Source organism: Lithobates pipiens, unplaced genomic scaffold (genome assembly GCF_037356315.1).
Source record: "Lithobates pipiens isolate NorthernLeopardFrog02 unplaced genomic scaffold, aLitPip1_a1.2 Scaffold_28, whole genome shotgun sequence".
Lineage (NCBI taxonomy): Eukaryota > Metazoa > Chordata > Amphibia > Anura > Ranidae > Lithobates > Lithobates pipiens.
In genome coordinates, this window is record NW_027507789.1 from 39638311 (window position 1) to 39658206 (window position 19896).

At 42.9% G+C, this 19896-nt stretch overlaps 1 protein-coding gene across 2 annotated transcripts in view; it reads left to right on the plus strand.

Moving 5' to 3' along the window:
* DHX35 (DEAH-box helicase 35) overlaps positions 1-19896 on the plus strand; it is a 66458-nt gene that overhangs the window by 7539 nt on the left and 39023 nt on the right. For both annotated transcript variants that reach the window (XR_013263494.1, XM_077459124.1), the window contains exons 2-8: positions 678-805; positions 2752-2844; positions 7756-7833; positions 11090-11194; positions 14499-14560; positions 18050-18119; positions 18995-19054. Coding sequence is in view for 1 of the 2 variants with exons in the window: in XM_077459124.1 (XP_077315250.1) it covers positions 678-805; positions 2752-2844; positions 7756-7833; positions 11090-11194; positions 14499-14560; positions 18050-18119; positions 18995-19054 (596 nt within the window). In the remaining variant the exon portion in view is untranslated. The remainder of the gene's footprint in view (positions 1-677; positions 806-2751; positions 2845-7755; positions 7834-11089; positions 11195-14498; positions 14561-18049; positions 18120-18994; positions 19055-19896) is intronic.

Sequence of the window (19896 nt, forward strand, 5' to 3'; positions counted from 1 at the left end):
CGTGTGTACGGGGCCCAGTCCACAATTAAATCCAACTGAGAATCTGTGGCAAGACATGAAAATTGCTGTTCAGACGCTCTCCATCCAATCTGACAGAGCTTGAGCTATTTTGCAAAGAAGAATGGACAAACATTTCACTCTAGATGTGCAAAGCTGGTAGAGACATCCCCAAAAAGACTTGCAGCTGTAATTGCAGCAAAAGGCGGTTCTACAAAGTATTGACTCAGGGGGGCTGAATACAAATGTACCCCACACTTTTCACATATTTATTGTAAAAAAATTTGAAAAACCATTTATCATCTTCCTTCCACTTCACAATTATGTGCCACTTTGTGTTGGTCTATCACATAAAATCCCAATAAAATACATTTACGTTTTTGGTTGTAATATGACAAAATGTGGAACATTTCAAGGGGTATGAATACTTTTCAAGGCATTGTATTCTACTGCGTTTTTAGCACCACTCACCTAGCTGGCGAGGGGGTGATACGCAGAGTCAAGTGAGTATGTTCTGTGCAGTTTTCTTGTCGCTAACAAGCTCATGGCAGCGTCAGGATTGCTGGTGTGATATGACCCTAATTAATCCCAAGAACAGGACAAAGTCTCCCCTTTTTTTTCTATTTAAAAAAGCTACTAAGGGTCCATCTATTTGACAATTGTGTGTGTTGTGTTTACAGGTACAGAGGGTCCTGGTGCCAACCTCGCTGAGGAGAGGCAAAGCAATGCTGAAGTGACTTCAGTTGTCTACAACCCACATGCCTCCCTTTCAATAGAACAACAAAGACAGAAGCTGCCCGTTTTTAAGGTAAAACAAAAATGTTGATTATGTATCTGAGCACCTTTAATTATTTTGAATGTACTCCCCCTCTAGTTAATGCGGGCTGTGGTCTAATCCTGTATGCTGTAAATTTGTACATGCTGCTGTCAAGGGGTACTTGGCATGTTCAGATGCCTGTGACCCTACCACATGTGGTTACTTCTTCTGATCGCTACATTACTACAGGACATGGCATTAGTGTAGGGGTCAGAGGATGGAGCCTAATGCCACGTACACACAACCAGACTTTCCGGCAGACTAGGTCCGAAGGGATTAGTCCGTTGGACAATCCGATCGTGTGTGGGCTAGTCCAATCGTTTTTCGAAACAAAATAAAATAAATCAGACGGACCTAGAAATAGAACATGTTTCAAATCTGTCCGACGGACTAAAATCTACCGTTCGTCTGTATGCTGGTCCAACGGACCAAATATGATGCAAGGGAAGCTATTGGCTACTGGCTATTGAACTTCCTTGTTTAATCCAGTTTACGTCATCACGTTCAAAACTAGCGGACTTTCGTGGCCAAGTCCGTTCGTTCGGAAGTCTGTCGAAAGTCCGTCGGACCTAGTCTGCTGGAAAGTGTGCGGTGGAGGACACAGGCATCTGACATTTACGGAATTGTTGAATGCTCTAGAGTCTTGTGCCCCATACACACGATCGGACTTTCTGCCAACAAAACCGTGGATTTTTGTTCGAAGTTTGTTGGCTCAAACTTGTCTTGCATACACACGGTCACACAAATGTTGGCCAACAATTCCCAACATGGGAACGTGGTGACATACAAGACATACGATGAGCCGAGAAAAAGGAAGTTCAATAGCCAGTGCGGCTCCTTCTGCTTGATTCCGAGCATGCGTGAACTTTTGTGCAACGGACTTGTGTACACATGATCTGACTTTCCGACAACAAAGTTTTGTTGGTGGAAAATTTGAGAACCTGCTTTCAAACATTTGTTGGCGGAAAGTCCGACAGCAAATGTTCAATGGAGCATACACATGTCCAAAAAAAAACGCATTAAAAAGGTTAGAAAAATTTGTGTGTAAAAAGCACTGAAGGAATGGATCAAAAGCAAACTGCATAGGTGTGACCCAATCCTTAGGCTGGCTGTGCGGGCAATGCATTGTGGGTGCGGGAATCGCATTGATACCCACAGCCGAATAGCACTGCTCTTGCAAGATGCACAGGGCTGCCATTCATTCTCAATGGCACCCCCCACGCATCTCAGCCCACAGTGCATTCGCGGGTGCAGGAACCGCATTGTCAAAAAGACCATGCGATTTCCCTCTGGCCACATTTTACAAGATGCATGCACCTTTTTTGTATATTCAAATGAACTGGCTGCCATGCCCGAGCAATCGTGGGATGCATAGCCCGCACTAGTGTAAATGGAACCTACGGAGGGATGATAAGAGACACAGGCTCCCAGAGAGATGAGAACAATACCTATGTGCGTCCTGCGTTTGCTCTGGCATGGCAGCTCATTCATTCCAATGGGCTGCTGTGCCACGTGAAATGCACAAAAAAAGTGCATGCATCTTTTTGACCATGTGGTTTCCCTGTGGGCTGAGATGCGTAGGGGTGCCATTCAAAATGAACAGCAGCCCCGCGCGTCTCGCCAAGAGAAGCGTGATTTGAGCGCGGGTATCAATGCGGTAACCGGAACGCACCGTGTGGGCTACTGTGGACCGACACTTATTGCAGACGTGCCATTGGTATTTTTTTAGGTACTTACGTTGTCTCTATTTAAGTAAGAAAACTTACTTAGACAGAGATTATTTTAACGTCAGCCAGCCTCCGGATGTTAATGCTTACACAGTATGTTTCCTAAATTTCCATCACCCAAAACAAAATAACTTTTTTTCTCTTTAAATTTCAGGAGTTCAGCAGCTGTTAGCTTTATGATGACCATGTTTTTTGTTTTTTACCTTGCAGCTCAGAAATCACATCCTTTACTTACTGGAGAATTACCAAACTGTGGTGATAATTGGAGAAACAGGATGTGGAAAAAGTACACAAATTCCCCAGGTACTTGCTTCATTATACAAATTTTGTGGATAAACTTTCAATTCAAAATGACCCAGGTGGTGCCATTTGGTACCACTTTGAAGGGAGAAAGGTTTAGATACATAGGCTGCTGAAAGAAAGAATTACCGTCTATTCACACAGGTGCAACATGACTTGCAGCGCGACTTTGGGAGGCAACTTGGACACGACTTGAGTATGAATCACAGCGCGACTTACAACACGACTTCAAGTCGCCCCCAGGCCAGGCGACTTTGGCCAATCACAGAAAAATCAGCTCTCGTGGGGGAACTCCATGCCAGATTTTAAATAAAAAACCAGCATGTGTTCCCCTCCAAGAGCATACCAGGCACATAGGTCTCGTATGGATTTTAAGGGGAACCCCCTACGCTGAAAAAACTGTGTGGAGGACCCCCCAAGATCCATACCAGACCGTTATCCGAGCACGCAGCCCGGCCGGTCAGGAAAGGGGGTGGGGATGAGTGAGCGCCCCCCCCTCCTGAACCGTACCAGGCCGCATGCCCTCAACATGGGGGGGTGGGTTCTTTGGTGAAGGGGGCACCCCGCTGCCCCCCCCACCCCAAAGCACCTTGTACCCATGTTGATGAGGACAAGGGCCTCTTCCCGACAACCCTGGCCGTTGGTTGTCAGAGTCTGCGGGCGGAGGGCTTATCGGAATCTGGGAGTCCCCTTTAAGAAGTGGGGGCCCCCCAGATCCCCGCTCCCCCACCCTATGTGAATGAGTATGAGGTACATCGTACCCCTACCCATTCACCTGAGGGAAAAAAAGTGTTAAAGTGGTTGTATACCCACATTTTTAACTTTTACCTACAGGAAAGCCTATAATAAGGCTTACCTGTAGGTAAAAAAAATATCTCCTAAACCTGTACGGTTTAGGAGATATTCCCCTCGGTATGCGCCGCTGACTGCAGCGGCGCATGCGCACAAGGGGTTTCTCGCCGTCAAAATCCGGCAGCAGCCGAGCGGCCGGACTGAAATCTCCCGCGCGCATGCACGGGAATGACGATATCGCGGCTCCGGCCACTCACAGCGCCGGAGCCGCGATACCCGGAAGAAACGCCGAGGGAGCATGTCAGCTCCCACGGTGTGGATCGGGCCAGATGTCGGGGCCTCGTTCTAAGGTAAGTATTTCATAATGAGCTAGTATGCGGTGCATACTAGCTCATTATGCCTTTTGCTTTGCAGGTTCAAAAAAAAAAAAAAAAATGTGCGAGTTTACTACCGCTTTAATAAAAAACACACTAGACAGGTTTTTAAAGTAATTTATTAGGCAGCTCTGGGGGTCTTCCTTTTCCGGCTTTGGGGGTCTCTTCTGACTTCTCCGCTTTCTTAGGCCTCTTCTCCCGGTGTCTGGTTCTTCTTCTCCTGCTCTCCGGCCTCTTCTTCAGGTCTCCGGTTCTTCTGCCGAACTCCTCCCACTATCTTCTGCTCTTTTGCTGCTCTTTTGCTAGCGGTGGCCCGGTCTTCTCTGTCGTCCTTGATCCCTCTTCTCTTCTTCCGATGTTGACACGACGTTCTCTCCTGCTGTAATGCCGTGTGCTAGTTGCGCAACGACTTATATAGGCATGGGGCGTGGTCACGGGTGATGTCACCCAGTGACCCCGCCCCTTATGAGGTCACAGTCCTGAGGCATGTTGGCCCCCCACCGCTGGCCAGTGGGAGCATGCGTGCTCCCAGAGGTGATGGAGCCCATTGTACACCTACGGCGATTCGCGCAGCCAAGCCAACCTGCAGCGGCTGGTCAGCAAGTGGTTGCATACCACCAAAAGAAAGCTCTATTTATGTGAGCAAAATTATTTTCATTTCATATGAGTACAGCGCTGCGTGACCGCCCAATTATAATTCGAGGTGTGACAGCGCTGAAAGCTGAAAATTGGCCTGGGCTGGAAGGGGGTGACTGTGTCTGGTGTTGAGGTGGTTAAATACATAAAATTGATAAAATTTTTTTTACATTTCAACGATTTAATCCGCGATTTTAATAAAGTGTATAATAAAATTGTATAGCTTTGCTTGAAGCAGCCATTCTCTTATTCCAAGGCTGAATACTTGAGTAAAGCTGAACCATTTCAAATGAATCTGTCATGGATGAAATATTTGCTTTGACATTCCTATTACCCTTTATAAATCCTAGATGACTGGCTGTCATACTGATGCTCCATCTTCACTGCTTGGGGAATAATTAGTTCCAACCACACTGGTTGCACATTTTGCTTGAGGTCAGTGACACGCTGGGAAGTAAATGCAACATCTCAGCAGCTGGCTGAGCAGCTAACACTTTTCTTTATAGTCTTTACCAAACGAATTGAGGCTCCCGCCAATAATTAAACACAGACGCACATTAATGGATCAGAAACCACCCAGCTATATATTAGGCTCCTTTCACACTGCTCAGTTGAATAAATACATCAAAAGCCTATATGCATTTTTGATGCGTTTCCGGTTGCCTGACTCCCAGCATGCACCTATGAAACATAGACATGACGGATGTGAATGTATAATACCGTATACCCTCACCGGCCACTTTATTGGGTACACCTGCTCAATTGCTTGGTAACACAAATTGCTAATCAGCCAATCGCATGGCAGCAACTCAATGCATTTAGGCATCTAGACGTGGTGAAGACGGCTTGCTGAAGTTCAAACCGAGCTTCAGAATGGTGAAGAAAGGGGATTAAAGCGACTTTAAAAGTGGGATGGTTGCTGGTGCCAGACAGGCTGGAGTATTTTAAAAACTACTGAATTACTGGAATTTTCACACACAACCATCTCTAGGGTGTAAAGAGAATGGTCCGATAAAGAGAAAATATCCAGTGAGCGGCAGTTGTGTGGAGGAAAATGTCTTGTTGATGTCAGAGGAGAATGGACAGACTGGCTCGAGATGATAGATAGGGAACAGTAAATCAAATAACCTCCTGCTACAACCAAGGTATGCAGAATACCATGTCTGAACTCGCAGCACATCGAACCTTGAAGCAAATGGGCTACAGCAGCAGAAGACCACACCGCGTGCCACTCCTGTCAGCTAAGAACAGGAAACTGAGGCTACAATTCACACAGGATCACCAAAATTGGACAATAGAAGATTAGAATAACGTTGCCTGGCCTGATCAGTCTGAATTTGGTGTAAACAACATGAAAGCATGGATCCTGCCTTGTATCAGCGGTTCAGGCTGGTGGTGTAATGGTGTGGGGGATATTTTCTTGGAACACTTTGGACCCCTTAGTACCAATTGAACATCATTTAAACACCAAGGCCTACCTGAGTATTGTTGCTGACCATGTCCATCCCTTTATGACTACAGTGTCCCCATCTTCTGATGGCTCCTTCCAGCAGGATAATGCACCATGTCACAAAGCGCCAATCATCTCACCACTGGTTTCTAGAACATCGCTGTCCTACAATGGCCTCCACAGTCACCAGATCTCATCCAGTAGAGCACCTTTGGGATGTGGTGGAATGGAAGATCTGCATCATGGATGTGTAGCCGTCAAATCTGCAGCAACTGCGTGATGCTACCATGTCACTATGGACCAAAATCTCTCAGGAATGTTTCCAACACCTTGTTGAATCTATGCCACGAAGAATTGAAGCAGTACTGAAGGCAAAAGGGTCCAAGCTGGTACTAGCAAGGTGTACCTAATAAAGTGGCCGGTGAGTGTATATGTAAAGCACAACAGTAAAGTTAGTCCAATTCTTTTGTATAATGTGACAGATGATGTTACGCCGAGTAAATGGATACCTTTTAAAATTGCGCACACTCATGGAATGGAGCCAAACTTCGGTACTTAAAAATCTACATAGGTGACGCTTTAAAAATGTTTACAGGTTACCCGTTTAGAGTTACAGAGGGGGTCTAGGGCTAGAATTATTGCTCTTGTTCTAACGTTTGTGGTGATATCTCATGTGTGTGCTTTGAACGTCGTTTACATATGCGTACGCGACCTACGTATGCGTTCACTTCTGTTTGTGCGCACACGGGGGGCGCTTAAATTTTCTATTATTTTTTTTTTTTTTTTTTTTTTACACTTTCCCTTTTAAAAAAAATAAAATAAAATAAAAAAAGAATCACTTTTATTGCTTTTACAAAGAATGTAAACATCCCTTGTAATAGGAATAGTGCATGACAGGTCCTCTTTATGGAGAGATCAAAAAAAAAAAAAAACAATCTCAGGCTTTCCAGCCGAGTCCCCAGCATTGTTTACTTCTGCCGGCCCTGACGTGACATGATAACCTGTGAGAGTCATAGAGACTATCGGGACCATATGGCCCTTGATTTGCTCTATGGCTAACTTCCTTCCCCCGGCTCGCCGACCGTCGGTAGAAGCGTGGGGGCCTCCTGTCACCTGTAAAAACGATCAAGTGGCTGAACAGCCACTATGATTGTTTTAATGGTGCAGGGAATCACTGGCTGAAACTAATTATATCTGAATGATCCCCACTGAAAGCCCAGGACGTCATATGACATTCAGCGGTATGGAAGTGATTAAGAAACGCAAATAACAGGTATGAAGGGTTCCATAGGATTTAAAGGGATGCATTTTTCTTCCACCCCCCCCCCCCCTTTTTTTTTTTTTCACCAAAAAATTGATCAGGGTGAAAGGACCATAAAGCAGAATAAAATATCTATAATTAAGCCCTGAACACATCAGTAGGTGGTGCTGGCTGGAAGCATCCTGGCAGCACCAGGATCAGAAAGGGTCAGACATTGCAGCCCTGGTGTTTACTACATTCTGGGCAGGAAGCTGACATGAGACATACAGTCCGGAGGAAGGTAATTGCAGCTTCCATCTGAAGCTTCTTACACAGGTACTTCACTTTATCTTTAGGCCCACAAATACTCCCTTTTGTAAAATGTATCTTTTTTTTTCTTTCTTTTTTTTCCTCTTATACAGTACCTTGCAGAAGCTGGGTGGACAGCAGAAGGGAAAGTAGTTGGAGTAACACAACCCCGGAGGGTGGCTGCAGTTTCGGTAAGCCAGATAGAAATGTATATTACAATTTAACCAAAGTTTTTTTTTTTTTTTTTTTTTTTTTTTTTTTTGTTCCAGGTTTTGTATTGAATTTGTTATAAATATTACATTTGGCAGTTTTCTGTTAATGCTCAAATAAGTATTCACAGATCTCTGTGAATGAATGGCCCAGCTGTGTGGGTGGAGCTTTGCAGGGCCATGTTCTTTTCAAATTGGGACAGCAGGTGCAGGGAGAAGATCCCCAATCACTGTCACAATGGGGGGGGGGGGGGGGGGGAGAATTGGTGAGAGGCTGCAGGAGTAGAAATATATTACTAAAAACAGGTGGTGTAACGTGTTCCCAAAGGTGGACGTATCCTTGAAGGATGTGCATTTGTACATGTTTCATTGATGGTGACACTTTAAAGCGGAGGTCCACCCTAAAGTGGACCTTCCGCTCATCGGAACCCTCCCCCCCTCCGGCGCCACAATTGCCACCTTTCAGGGGGGAGGGGGGTGCAGGTACCTGTACAGTACAGGTATCTGCACCCACTTCCGGGATAGCTCTCTGCAGAAAGGGGCGTAGATTACGCCCCTTTCCGAAAGTCCCCCGCTGCCTGCTGGGAAACACACAGATCCCAGAGGCAGCGGGTCCATCCTTATCGCGCAGAGCGACTCGCGCATGCGCAGTAGGGAACCAGGAAATGAAGCCAAAAGGCTCCACTTCCTGATTCCCATACCCAAGATGGCGGCGGCAGCACCCGAGAGACGATCGAGAGATCGGCTTCGGGTGCCGACATCACGGGCGCGCTGGACAGGTAAGTGTCACTATTTTAAAAGTCAGCAGCTGCAGTATTTGTAGCTGCTGGCTTTAAAAAAAAAAAAAAAAATGCGGAGTCCCGGCGGACTCCCGCTTTAATAAAAAATTGATCTGCTATCAGGTGTAAGGATGAGCTCTGACGTGTTGGCCTGGACCACATGCAGAGCCCGCCAGGAAGTCAGTGCAGCGCTGCGCTAATCACAGGCAGTGAGACATTGCCCCGATGTGCAGCTGATGATCGGGCAATGTCTCACTGCCTGTGATTAGCGCTGCAGCGAATTCCTGGCAGACTCTGAACGTTGACCATGTGAACACGCCTGAGCTCATCCAGTGGTGCCTTGCAAAAGTATTCACCCCCTTGCAATTTTTCGTGTTTTGTTGCCTCACAACCTGAAATTAACATGGATTGTTTTAGGATTTGCATCATTTAATTTACAGAACATGGGGATTTTTTTAAATTTTTTTTTTATTGTGAAGCAAAGCAAAAAATAGGACAAAATAACAGAAAAGGTCAATGTGCACAACTATTCACCCCACTAAGGTCAATACTTTGTAGAGCCACCTTTTGTGGCTATCACAGCTCCAAGTCACTTTGGATACGTCTCTATGAGCTTGCCAAATCTTACCACTGAGATTTTTGCCCACTCCTCCTTGCAAAACTGCTCCAGATCCTTCAAGTTGGATGAACAGTAATCTTTAAGTCTGGCCACAGATTTTCTATTGGATTGAGGTCTGGGCTTTGACTAGGCCATTCCAACACATTTACATGTTTCCCCTTAAACCACTCAAGTGTTGCTTTAGCAGTGTGTTTGGGGTCATTGTCTTGCTGGAAGGTGAACCTCCATCCTAGCCTCAAATCACACACTGTGGCAACATTATCCTTTTATTTAGTACCATCATCTTTCCTTCAACTCTGACCAGTTTCCCAGTCCCGACTTTATTTATCGTTACCGCTTGCCGTCAGTAAAACTTATACGGTGACAGAGCGGCCTCCCTGCGCTGGATCACATACATAGTACATGATCCGCGCCCACTGGCCCGGCTGTGTTGTGATTTATCGTAGCACATGCGGATCCCCGGGTCCCGGCCAATGATTGACCACTAGCACCGGTGATCGGCTCTGAGATTCACCGAAAACAGATCTGTGAGTGTAAACAACACAGAGCTGTGTTCAGTGACAGGGGATCTTATTGTTTGCTAAGCATGGAATCAAAACCACTAGATCCCCAGTAAAATCAGCACACAGTACACACACAAACACTGTTTAGGCACGTGTTTAAACCCTTGATCGGCCTAGATGTTAACCCCGTCCTGCTCAGTGTCATTAATACCGTGCATTTTATTAGCACTGGTTACTGTAATAATGTAACTGCTGTCAGTGGCAGTTAGTTCCCCCCAGTGTCAGTCAGTGTCAGGTTGACCACCGCATTATTGCAGTCCTGTTATAAGTCGCTGATTGCAGCTGATTACTAGTATAAAAAATAATTCCAGTATTTTATCCCATAGTTTGTAGACGCTATAACTTTCACACAAACCAATCAATATACACTTATTGGGATTTTTTTTTTTTTTTTACCAAAGCAGAATACATTTTGGCCAAAATTTATTAAGACTTGATTTTTTTTTTTTTTAATGGGACCCGTTTTTAAAGCAGAAAGTAAAAAAATCTATTAATATAGATCTATAAATCTATATAATCTATAGCTATAAATTTAAATATATATATATATATATATATATATATATATATATATATATATATATATATATATATATATATATATATATATAATTTCTGCTTTAAAACTGGTCCCATAAAAAAAAAAAAAAAAAATATATATATATATATATATATATATATATATATATATATATATATATATATATATATATATATATATATAATATATTATTATTATTATATATATTTTTTTTCTCTCCAAAATTGTTGGCCTTTTTTGTTTTATATAATAATAAAAAAAAAAAAGAGGTGATCAAATACCACCAAAAAAAGAAAGCTCTATTTGTGTGAAATGTTATACATTTTGTTAGGATACAGCGTTGCATGATCACAAAATTGTCAGTTAAACTAGTGCTGTGCCGCATAGCAAAAAATGGCCTGGTCATGAAGGGGGGCCTTCCGGAGCTGAAGTGGTTAATTCGATGTTTTATATAGTTTTATTTTACCTACGAGTGTTTGTGTGATCTCTCTTTGCACATCTTGAATAAAACCCCAAAACAAAAACGAAGTTCTTGAAATGTTGTAAACCAGTTGGTTCTTCCAAGGACAAAAAAACAAAACACCTTTGTCTGAAATTTGTACTGGATGAACTGTCCCTTATGAATAAATATGACTAATTTCTCAATCCAACTCCAAATTCATACAAAAGATGATGTAGAGATTATTGCAAAAGTTGTCTGTTCCCAAATGTCAGTAAGTGTGTTGTGTTGTAACAGGTGGCAGGGCGGGTGGCAGAGGAGCGAGGAGCTTTGCTGGGACACGAAGTTGGCTACTGCATACGCTTTGATGACTGTACTGACCCTCAGGCTACACGTATCAAGGTGAGATTGCAAATTACTTATGCCTGGTGTTATACAGTAGCTCACAAAAGTGAGTACACCCCTCACATTTTTGTATATATTTTATATCTTTTCATGTGGCGGCACTGAATAAATATCACTTTGCTACAATGTAAAGTAGTGAGTGTACAGCTTGTATAAATTTGTGTGTAAATTTGCTGTCCCCTCAAAATAACTCAACACACAGACATTAATGTCTAAACCACTGGCAACAAAAGTGAGTACACCCCTAAGTGAAAATGTCCAAATTGGGCCCAAAGTGTCAATATTTTGTGTGGCCACCATTATTTTCCAGAACTGCCTTAACCCTCTTGGGCATGGAGTTCACCAGAGCTTCACAGGTTGCTGCTGGAGTCCTCTTCCCCTCCTCTATGATGACATCACAAACCTGGTGAATGTTAGAGACCTTGCGCACCTCCACCTCCCGTTTGAGGATGCCCCACAGATTCTCAATAGGGTTTAGGTCTGGAGACATGCTTGGCCAGTCCATCACCTTTACCCTCAGCTTCTTTAACAAGGCAGTGGTCGCCTTGGAGGTGTGTTTGGGGTCATTATCATGTTGGAATACTGCCCTGCGGCCCAGTCTCCAAAGGGAGGGGATCATACTCTGCTTCAGTATGTCACAGTACATGTTGGAATTCATGGTTCCCTCAATGAACTGTAGCTCCTCAGTGCCAGCAGCACTCATGTAGCCCCAGACCATGACACTTCCATCACCATGCTTGACTGTCTTTGTACTCCTCACCTGGTTGCCACCACACACGCTTGACACCATCTGAACAAAATAAGTTTATCTTGGTCTCATCAGACCACAGGACATGGTTACAGTAATCCATGTCCTTAGTCTACTTGTCTTCAGCAAACTGTTTGCAGGCTTTCTTGTGCATCATCTTTAGAAGAGGCTTCCTTCTGGGACGACACCTATACAGACCAATTTGATGCAGCGTGCGGCGTATAGTCTGAGCACTGATGGGCTGATCCCCACCCCTTCAACCTATGCAGTAATGCTGGCAGCACTCATACATCTATTTCCCAAAGACAACTGGATATGATGCTGAGCACGTGCACTCAACTTCTTTGGTAAACCATGGTGAGGCCTGTTCTGAATGAAACCTGTCCTGTTAAACCTAAAATTCTTTTTTCCAGATCCTCAGAGAGTTCTTTACCATGAGGTGCCATGGTGAACTTCCAGTGACCAGTATGAGAGAGTTAAACACCAAATTTAACACACCTGCTCCCTATTCACACCGGAGACCTTGTAACACGAACAAGTCACATGACACCAGGAAGGGAAAATGGCTAATTGGGGCCCAATTTGGACATTTTCACTTAGGGGTGTATTCACTTTTGTTGCCAGCAGTTTAGACATTAATGACTGCGTGTTGTTATTTTGAGGGGACAGCAAATTTACACTGTTATACAAGCTGTACACTCACTACTTTACATTGTAGCAAAGTGTAATTTCTTCAGTGTTGTCACAGAAAAAGAGATGATAATAAATTTACAAAAATGTGAGGGGTGCACTCACTTTTGTGAGATACTTTGTTTGTCATATCAGTCTTGCAGCTCATAGCTCCTTCCATCTCAGAGGTTATTCTTATTAATGTTTGTGCTCATCAACACAATATCCAGTGTTGCTCTATATGCGGTGAGTCCAGCATAGATGACAGTGTCAGTGATTGCTAAAACCTTCTAAATGCATTGACTCACAGCTGCATCATTATAACCTTACATCGGCTCTCAGAGGATATTATGGGCAGATACAGATAAATGTGTGTCACATCCATTTAGTCATATCCGACTCTCAGTGATTCTATGGGGCAGCCCTCTGGGCACCATGTCTACTATGACTAAGGGCTTTTTTCTATATCATTATCTTGGCACGTTTTTTACGAGGTAGGTTGTAAGCTCTTTCCTAAACTCTTCCCATTGACTTGGAACCAACAAGCAGAATGTGATAAAACACATGCATAACTATTTTGTGCACACATACGAAGGCCCATTTTAGACAGTAGCCTATTTATTTTTATTTATTTTTTTGATTTACTAAACACAATTAGACTGTGTACTTTGCAAGTGTAGTTGCACTTATTTTCCCCAGAGCTTAGTAAATGTGGCAAAGCTCTGCTGGCTTTAATCATGCAATCATGTGCAAGCAAAAATGCTGTGTTATTTCCCCCTTGCACCTGATTTGGTATTATTTTTAAAGTAAAAAAACAACAAACAAAAATTCCCAGTTCACTTGCCAGCCTACAACAAACCGAATTATCCTGTCTAATAGTTCACTTTAAAACTAAGGGATTTCGTTTGCACACATTTTGCAAATACATGCGTAATCTGCAGCACCCCAGTGTACGGCAGTGCTAACTATAATTTTTAAGAATCTCCTTAATAGAAGCACATATATAATAATGAACAGATTAAGGACAGGTATGCCTGGAGGGAACCCACCTCTCTCTCTCTTTTTTTTTTTTTTTTTTTTTTTTGTGCCGAAACCCAGTAATGAACCAGGAAGCCCACCTCTCTTTAAAGGTACAGGCATGCACTGGACACCCAGCAATGGAACAATGGCAGCAAAGGTATCCTGTGTGCCCCCTCTTTATAAAGTGAAGCTTCGACACATTCACCAAACTCTGGGGAAAATGAGTGCAACTTCACTTACAAAGTGCACAGTCTATTTGCCTTCAGTAAACCAACCCCATAGTGTCCTGATGGAGAACTGAACCAAGGATTCCAGTGATGCAAGGTTTAAAGGAAGTATGTGTGTTTTTGTTTTTTTTGCAGATTCATACTTATCTAGGTGGATGCAGCATCAGACCGGCTCTGTGATGTCAGCTGACAGCAGGCTTCAGCCCGCTGTCTGCTGAAAACTGTCACAGGAGTGCTGAATGAACTGCACTCCCATGACTCACAGGAGAAGTACAGCCAAACAAGCTTTGTCTGTTCTTCTCCTTTAAGAGCCAGCTACTACGCCATTGTGCTACCCATAGATAAATACAGCCATACACAATATGATTTATAATAGGGAATCATTACTGCATGCAACATACAGAGAAGAATAACCAATAGTAGCCCAACACCTTTTAGTCTACAGACTGCACTGAACTGAAGAAAATGTGCAATCTGGTTGTCGGAGTTTCTTGTTCTTTACTGTCATGTTCAGCAAACGGCTGTGTATCTGGAGCTGCTTTTTACTGAGAATTATTTTGTGCTGTTTTTCCCCGACATTTGTGTTTGTTATGTAATGTGTTTATCTTTATTGGACTATTTTATTGTCTTTTTATAGTTTCTGACAGATGGCATGCTTGTCCGAGAAATGATGTCTGATCCATTGCTCACCAGATACAGGTAGATATTGTGTATGTTTGCACATAGGCTGTCCCTTTGCCACAGTGCTATGTGGAAACACACTGGCAACCTTTTAGAAATGTGGGAGAGGTGAATATTTAGGAATCTGACCACTAATTTTATAGCTGAAGCATATACCCTTTTTCCCTGAAAATAAGACCTAGCGTGATTGTCGGTGATGGCTGCAATATAAGCCCTACCACCCAAATAAGCCCTACCCTGTTTCCCCGAAAATAAGACCTACAAGGACTTTAACTAGGGCTTATTTGGGGAGTAGGGCTCATATTGCAGTCATCACCGACAATCACGCTAGGTCTTATTTTCGGGGAAACAGGGTAGCTCACATTGGAGCTATAGACATGAAAGATCGGTCTGTATCAGGCAGTCTATTAACGAATATTTCAGATGTGATCAAACACACACATACACACACATACACATACACACACACATACACACACACATACACACACACATACACACACACATACACACACACATACACACACACATACACACACACATACACACACACATACACACACACATACACACACACACACACACACACATACACACACACACATACACACACACACACACACACACACACATACACACACACACACATACACACACACACACATACACACACACACACATACACACACACACATACACACACACATACATACACACACACATACATACACACACACATACATACACACACACATACATACACACACACACATACATACACACACACATACATACACACACACATATACACACACATATACACACACATATACCACACATATACACACACTCACACATATAACGTTGCAGTGCATCCCCATGTGCTTTGCAGACATCCCTGCAGTCAGCCATATGTCTGGAGGGAAATTAAGCTACCAATGATACTCTACATCTCCATATCTTCTATGTTTGTATATCATTGGGATGGCCTTTGGAGATCATGGTCATTTGTATGTTCTTCAATGTATTGGGGTGCCTTAATGACCTCTATAGTGGAAAATGTTGTATTCTGTATATGGGTAAAGTATACAGTGGATATAAAGTCTACACGCCCCTGTTGAAATGTCAGGGTTATGTGAAAAATTAGACAAAGAGAAATCATTTCTGAGATTTTTTCACCTTTTTAATGTGACCTATAAACTGTACAACTCAATTGAAAAACAAACTGAAATCTTTTAGGGGGGGAGAAGTAAAAAAAAAATAATAATAATAATAACGTGGTTGCATATGTGTGCACACCCTCTTATAACTGAGGATGTAGCTGTGTTCAGAATAAGGCAAACACATTCAAACTCATGTTAAATATTAGTCGGTATACAGCTGCCATCATTTAAAGTGCCTCTGATTAACCCCAAATAAAGTTCAGCTGTTCCAGTAGGTCTTTCCTGACATTTTTATAGTCGCATCCTACCGCAAAAGCCATGGTCCGCAGAGAGCTTCCAAAGCATCAGAGGATCTCATTGTTAAAAGGTATCGGTAAGGAGAAGGGTAAAAAAGAATTTCCAAGGCGTTGGATATACCATGGAAGACAATAATCATCAAGTGGAGAAAATAAGGCACAACAGTGACATTACCAAGAACTGGACATCCCTCTAAAATTGATGAAAAGGACGAGAATAAAGCTGGTCAGGGAGGCTGCCAAAAGTCTGATAGCAACATTAAAGGAGCTGCAGGAATATCTAGCAAGTACTGGCTGAGTGGTACCTGTGACAACAATCTCCCGTATTCTTCATATGTCTGGGCTATGGGGTAGAGTGGCAAGACGGAAGCCTTTTTTTTTTACCAAGAAAAACATCCAAGCCTTGCTAAATTTTGCAAAAACACATCTGAAGTCTCCCAAAAGCATGTGGGAAAATGTGTTCTGGTCTGATGAAACCAAGGATTAATTTTTGCCATAATTCTAAAAACATATGTTTGGAGCAGAAATAACACTGCACATCACAAAAACACCATACCCACTGTGAAGCATGGTGGTGGCAGCATCATGCTTTGAAGCTGTTTTTCTTCAGCTGGAACAGGGGCCTTAGTCAAGGTAGAGGGAATTATGAACAGTTCCAAATACTAGAACCAATATTGGCACAAAACCTTCATGCTTCTGCTAGTGAGCTGAACATAAGGAGGAACGACGCATACATCGAAAATCAACAAAGGAATGGCTTCACCGGAAGAAGGGTTTAAAGTTGTGGAGTGGCCCAGCCAGAGCTCACACCTGAATCCGATTGAAAATCTGTGGGGTGATCGGAAGAGGGCTGTGCACAGGAGATGCCCTCGCAATCTGACATATTTGGAGTGTTTTTGCAAGGAAGAGTGGGCAAATTTTGCCAAGTCAAGAGGTGGCAGGCTGATGGACTCAAAAAGACTGAGTGCTGTAATAACATCAAAAGGTGATTCAAAAAAGTATTAGTTAAAGGGGGTTCACACTTATGCAGCCATATTATTATTATTATTATTATTTTATTTTTATTTTTTTACTTCCCTCCACCTAAAAGATTTCCGTTGTTTTTTCAACTGAGTTCTACAGTTAATAGGTCACATTAAAGGTGGAAAAAGTTTTGAAATGATTTAACTTTGTCTCATTTTGTTTTTTACATCACAGAAACCTGACATTTTAACAGGGTGTGTAGAATTTTTATATCCGCTGTATGTAAACCCCTTACCTTGTAAAACAACCTGTTCAGTTTTAAAATTAGAAATTAAAGGCAAAACATTTATGTATAGATATAAAAAAACACAAACATGTTTTTTTACTTCTAATGCCCTGTACACACGGTCGGACTTTCCAACGGAAAATGTGCGATTGGACTGTGTTGTCGGAAAATCTGACTTTTTCCATTGGAATTTCTGACACACAAAGTTTGAGAGCTGGATCTAAAATTTTCAGACAACAAAAGCCAATCCTTTAAATTCCGATTGTGTGTAGACAATTCCGACGCACACAGTGGCACACATGCTCAGAATAAATTACGAGACAAAAGCTATTGGCTACTGGCCTCTTTATAGTCCCATCATACGTGTTTTTTATGTCACCTCGTTCTGAACACAGCACTGTAAGCTCCTGATACCGTATGCTCAACTCAATGACCTCTGGTCATTAGAAGGTTATTAGTAAGGATGAGCTCAGGCGTGTTCACACAGCCCACGTGCAGAGCCCGCCAGGAAGTCTGCGCTGCGCTAATCACAGGCAGTGAGACATTGTCCCAATCTCTGCAGCCGCGTATCGGGACAATGTCTTACTGCCTGTGATTTGCGCAGCGCAGTGCTGACTTCCTGGTGGGCTCTGCACGTGGGCTGTGTGAACACGCCTGAGCTCATCCTTACTAATAACCTTCTAATGACCAGAGGTCATTGAGTTGAGCATACGGTATCAGGAGCTTACAGTGCTGTGGAACAAAAGATAAACTATCCACGTTTCTGAAACCTAATCTGTCTCTATCTTCCACAATACAGCGTGCTGATGTTAGATGAAGCTCATGAACGCACTCTCTATACAGACATCGCTATTGGCCTCCTGAAAAAGGTTAGTTTTTCAACAATATTAAAGCCTGTGACCTAGCCCATGCCGAGTAATGCGATAGTGTCTCTTCAAAGGGCCCTGCTCCGACTCCCCTATACTCGCCTAACCAGCGCTCCCTCACCCCCCCCCTCCTCCTGCAGACACTGTAATGGTTGGTGTGACAGTGACCCAAGAGATCACTTCCTTGGTCATCTGACAGTGAGGCTAGCAATTGGCTGCTAGAGCCAAGTACTGTCAGTGGGGAGAAGGTCGCATATTCCTCCATACGTAAAAGTGCCAGGTATTGCTGCCTAGGAGGAAAAAGCTTCAGGGGAGTGTTGGTAGGATTGATATATAGGGGGTATGGGGTGCTCTTTGCAGAGACACTGACACTTTGCCCTTCATGAGTAAGGTGACACTCTCTTTAAAGCATTTATTACATTTTACATCAGTATTTTGTTTGTTTTTTGTTTTTACGAGTATTTTTTTTCCTTTATTTATTTTATTTTTACACTGTCCCTTTAATTAAAAGCAGCATGTCACAAGGGATGTTTACATTCCTTGTGACATCAATAAAAGTGAACAGAAATACAAAAATGAAAGACAGTGTTAAAAAATAAAAATAAAAAAATAAAAAAATAATAATTTTAAAGCGCCCCATCCCTCCGTGCTCGCGCGCAGAAGCAAACACGTACATAAGTCACGCCCACAAATGCAAAGTGTTTAAACCACACATGTAAGGTATCGCTATGATCGTTAGAGCGAGAGCAATAATTCTTGGGCAAGACCTCCTCTGTAACTTTAAACAGGTAACCTGTAGAAGTGTTTAAAGTCATTCTGTTGTCTGTCATACATCAGTCAGATGCATCACCCCAGTTTCCTGTTTCTCACATCTGCAGGTTCAGAAGAAAAGAGGAGATTTGAGGCTGATCGTGGCTTCAGCAACACTTGATGCAGAGGTAACCTTATAAACTTTGTCTTATTTCAGTTCTGGAATTTACCTTTTCACATGGAGTTCCAGTAGCCTTACACAGTTTTGCAGCCTTGTTTATTCCTCATATATTGATGCATCAATTCTGGGGAGATTGTGCAGATCTCTGAGAACTGCTCCTCCACTGTATGTGATGATCCCCTTACCAGACATCATTGTCGCCATTTATTGATATTGATTATTCTGTAGATCAGTGATTCTCAACCAGGGTTCCGTGGAACCTTAGGGTTCTTCCAGAAGTTGCTAGGGGTTCCTTCAGCATTGGGCAATTTTTGCCTCTCTGATAATTTCCCACCGACACCATTGATCTTTTTAATTATCTGTAAGGAGGTAATTCTTCACAATGACCACAAGTGTAAGGACCATTCTTCCCACTGACCATCACACTAATGTATCATGATTTGTAGATTTCTAATTTTTAGCAGGGGTTCCTTGAGACCAGAGAACTATTTCAAGGGTTCCTCTGTGATGAGAAGGTTGAGAAAGGCTGCTGTAGATTGACAGATCTGGAAACCATTCCTAGGAACATGTTGGCTGGCATGAATGTTTTTCTTGAGCTGTTTGTAAGATTGTGCTTGAATTGCAATCTGTCACTGAGCCAACTGGCACTCAGCAATATAATGCACTCTCTTAATAATATTGGCTGTGCCTCAGATATTTTCTCTTTTGGAGATTCCAAGTATTACTACTTGTTTTGGATAGAGTGGAGATGGATTAGAACACTTGTCAGTTTTTATTGCTGTCTGTGCCCCTGTTATGGAGATTCACCCTCTCTATTTGTCCTGTTTACCATTGTTTCTGAAAGTGAAA